Source organism: Nicotiana sylvestris, chromosome 6, assembly GCF_000393655.2.
Source record: "Nicotiana sylvestris chromosome 6, ASM39365v2, whole genome shotgun sequence".
Taxonomy (NCBI): domain Eukaryota; kingdom Viridiplantae; phylum Streptophyta; class Magnoliopsida; order Solanales; family Solanaceae; genus Nicotiana; species Nicotiana sylvestris.
In genome coordinates, this window is record NC_091062.1 from 53,760,359 (window position 1) to 53,764,673 (window position 4,315).

At 42.9% G+C, this 4,315-nt stretch overlaps 1 protein-coding gene across 1 annotated transcript; it reads left to right on the forward strand.

The window, feature by feature from the left end:
- The first annotated feature begins 867 nt into the window (after window positions 1-867).
- Window positions 868-1,389, forward strand: LOC138870625 (uncharacterized). The gene has a single exon (XM_070148448.1). It carries the CDS (start codon window positions 868-870, stop codon window positions 1,387-1,389), a length of 522 nt encoding a protein of 173 aa, XP_070004549.1.
- The last annotated feature ends 2,926 nt before the right edge of the window (window positions 1,390-4,315 follow it).

Here is a 4,315-nt window from a genome sequence, read left to right on the forward strand (position 1 = left end):
TATGAGAATTCAATAAAGGAGGTACCAAAAATGATAACTTGGGAAATAATTATTGGTTTTGTCTGATAAAATAAGGCGATAAATTGATTTAAAAATCTTTTACAAATTGAAACACTAATAAAATACTTGGAAATGTTTATATATACATACGTATGCTATTTTGAAAGTATTTTGCATATAAAAATATACAGGAAAAAATTGGGTATCAACAATGCGAAGTTCTCAAAATGTGAGTTCTGGTTGGATTCCGTGGCATTCTCGGGTCATGTAGTATCGAGTGAAGGGATCAAGGTGGATCCAAAGAAAGTGGAAGTAGTGCAGAGTTGGCCCAGACTATCCTCAGCCACAGAGATCTGTAGTTTTCTTTGTTTGGCAGGTTATTACCGTCGATTTGTTGAGGGATTCTTATTGATTGCAACACCTATGACCATGCTGACCCAGAAGGGTGCTCCATTCAGGTGGACGGAAGAGTGTGAGGAAAGCTTTTAGAAGCTCAAGACAGTTTTGACTAGAACCTCATTATTGATATTGCCTACAGGTTTGGGGTCTTATACTGTCTATTGTGATGCCTCGAGGATTGGCCTTGGAGCAATATTAATGCAGGAAGGTAGGGTGATTGCCTACGCATCCAGACATCTAAAGGTGCATGAGAAGAATTATCCTGTACATGATCTCGAGTTAGCTGCTATTGTTTACGCCTTGACGATCTAGCGTCATTATTTGTACGGTGTTCCTTGTGAGATCTACACTGATCACCGGAGTTTGCAGCATCTGTTCAAGCACAAGGACCTTAATTTGAACTAGAGGAGGTGGTTAGAGCTGTTTAAGGATTATGACATCACTATTGTACCATCCGGGAAGGCTAATATGGTGGCCGATGCTTTGAGTCGCCGGGCAGAGAGTTTGGAGAGCTTGGCTTATCTGCTAGCAGTAAGGAGGCCCATGGCGACGGATGTTCAGGCCTTAGCCAGCCAGTTCGTGAGGTTGGATATTTTGGAGTCCAGTCAGGTCCTAGCTTGTGTGGTTTCTCAGTCTTCCTTGTTTGGTCGTATCAGGGAGCGTCAGTATGATGACCCCCATTTGCTCGTCCTCAGGGACAAGGTTCTGCATGGTGACACCAGATATGTGACCATCGGTGATGATGAGGTATTGAGGATGAAGGGTCGGATATGTGTGCCCAATATTGATGGGCTTCGGGAGTTGATTATAGAGGAGGCCAATAGTTCGCGGTATTTCATCCATCCGGGTGCCGCGAAGATGTACCAGGATTTGAGGCAACACTATTGGTGGAGGCAGATAAAGAAATATATAGTTGGATTTGTATCTCGGTGCCTCAATGGTCAGCAGGTGAAGTATGAGCACCACAGACCGGGTGGCTTGCTTCAGTAGATAGAGATGCCGGAGTGGAAGTTGGAGCAGATCACCATGGACTTCGTAGTTGGACTCCCACGGACTTTGAGGAAGTTCAATGTCATTTGGGTGATTGTGGATTGGCTGACCAAGTCCGCACACTTCATTCCTGTGTGTACTACCTATTCTTCAGAGTGGTTGGCTGAGATTTATATCCGAGAGATTGTTCGCCTACATGGTATTTCAGTTTCCATCATTTCAGATAGAGGCACTCAGTTTACATCACGATTCTGGAGAGCCTTTCAGAATGAGTTGGGTACTCGGGTGGAGTTAAGCACAACATTTCACTCCTAGACGGACGGACAGTCCGAGTGCACTATTCAGATTCTTGAGGATATGCTTCGTGCGTGTGTGATGGAGTTTAGAGGTCCTTGGGATCAGTTCTTACCACTTGGAGAGTTTTCCTACAACAACAGTTACCAGTCCAGCATTTAGATGGCACCATTTGAGGATCTGTATGGTAGGTGGTGTAGATCCCCGGTGGTTGGTTCGAGCCGGGCGAGGCTAGATTATTGGGAACAGACTTGGTTCAGGACGCTTTGGAGAAGGTTAATGTCATTCAGGATAGACTCAGCACAGCCTAGTCTAGACAGAAGAGTTATGCAGACCGGAAGGTTCGCAATGTTTCCTTTAGGGTTGGAGAGCGGGTCTTACTTCAGGTTTCGCCTATGAAAGGCGTCATGAGATTTGGGAAGAAGGGCAAGTTGAGCCCGAGGTTTATTGGCCCCTTTGAGGTGTTGCGATGTATTGGGGAGGTTGCTTATGAGCTTACCTCCCAACTTAGTAGGAGTTCATCCGGTATTTCATGTTTCGATGCTCCGGAGGTATCACGGTGATTCGTCGCATGTGTTGGATTTCAGTTCAGTCCAGTTGGACAAGGATCTATCTTATATTGAAGAGCCAGTGGCTATATTGGATATGCAGGTTCGAAAGCTGAGGTCAAAGAATATTGCATCAGTAAAGGTTTAGTGGTGGGGTCATCCAGTCGAGGATGTGACTTGGGAGACCGAGCAGGATATGCGCATCCGTTATCCTCATCTTTTCACCACTTCAGGTATGTCTCTATGCTCATTCGAGGATGAACGAATGTTTTAAGAGTGGGAGGATGTAACGACCCGGCCGGTTGTTTTGAGAATTAATGACCCAATCCCCTATTAATTGCTTTCTCTGTGTCTATTTCTATTATTGTGATTTCCCAGGATGGTTCATCTTCAGTTCGGAGTGTTTTGGGACACTTAGTCCCTAAATAAGAGTTTAAGTCTTAGAATTTGGACCGTAGTCGGGTCAGTATGAAGACAGCTCTAGAATGGAATTCCGTCGATTCTATTAGCTTCATTGGGTGATTTCGGGCTTAGGGGCATGTCCTGATTGTGTTTTGATGGTCCGTAGCTTATTAAGGCTTGAAATGACAAAAAGTTGTAATTTTGGAGTTTCGGCAAAATTTGTGTACAAAATTTGGGGTCAATCGGGCTTGGTTTGGTTGGTTTCGGCATCGGTTGTAGAATTTTGGAATTTCAAGTTCATTAGGTTCGGATTAGAGGGTGATTCGTAGTTTTAGAATTGTTTGATGTGATTTAGAGCTCGACTAAGTTCGTATGACATTTTAGGATTGGTCTGTATGTTTAGTTGAGGTCCCAGGGGCCTCGGGTGAGTTTCGGGTGCTTAACGGATGAGAATTTGGACTTAGGCAATTTTTGAAGTTGCTGAACCTGTTGTTTTCGCACCTGCAGATCTTGGACCGCAGGTGTGTTGCTGCAGATGCGGAATTGGATTGGAGCATCAGGGACCATAGATGCGGCCCCAACCCAGATAAGTGTTTTGAGCACCTACGATAGTTTTTCCGCAAAAACAGTACCGCTGATGTTGTGGACCCCTCGTAGAAGCGGGATCTCTGGTAGAAAAAAGGCCAAATCGAGGGTTTTATCCCATTTTCAATTTTAGAACTTTTAGAGCTCGGTGGGAGGTGATTTCTTGAGAGATTTTGAAGGAGAACTGTTGGGTAACGAATTCTAACTCTAATTTAGTTCTAATACATTAATATATTGTTATTTTCCTCATCTAATTAAGGGATTTTAGGGTGGAAGTTTGGAAATGGGAGAAAAAGTTCCCCAATGGAAAATCTGAGTTTTGAATAGGAATTTTAAGTCGGATTGGGATGATTTTTGTACGAGTGAACTCGTGAGTGAATGAGTGTTCATAATTCGTAATGTTTACCCGATTCTGAGACGTGGACCCAGAGAAGATTTTTGGGCGTTTTCCTATTTTCTTTCCTTAGCTTTGAATTAATTAGTTAAATTAGTTGCTTGTAGTTTTATTTACATTATGTAATTGATTTGATTAGATTTGGGCCACTCAAAGTTGGATACTCGTGGCAAGGGCGTGATATCAGATTAATTTTGAGCTTGGTTCGAGGTAAGTGGCTTGCCTAACCTTGTGTGGGGGAACTCCCCTTAGGATTTTGACAATGTTATTATATGAATGTCGTGTACGCGAGATGACGAGTGCGTACACGTGCTAATTGTTGAAAACCTTCGTTTTCATTAAGTAAATATCTATATTTTCCTTTAATTGAGCAATACTAGTATGTGAACCTCCTTTTTAGCTTAGGAAAGCTTGCCTATGTGACTTAACTGCCTTATCAGTTTTAACTACTTTACTTGGATTCTGTGTAACATGTTTAGGGTAGGAATTACTTGTCTCCTTGATACGAACTTGAATAGAATTGTATATTTCTCGTTGAGACTGTTGTGTGTATTGATTGTTTTGTGTAGTTACATTTGGGATTACAGGACGGTATCCCGGGAGATCTCCATATACTGGATATTTACTTTAGGACTACGGAACGGTATTCTGGGAGATCCCTTTGAACATTTATGATTTGGACTACGGGATGGTATCCTGGGAG

Bases quoted from the DNA above. Each gene is read 5' to 3' on its own strand.
- LOC138870625 (XM_070148448.1), top strand. From the start codon at position 868: ATGGTGGCCGATGCTTTGAGTCGCCGGGCAGAGAGTTTGGAGAGCTTG.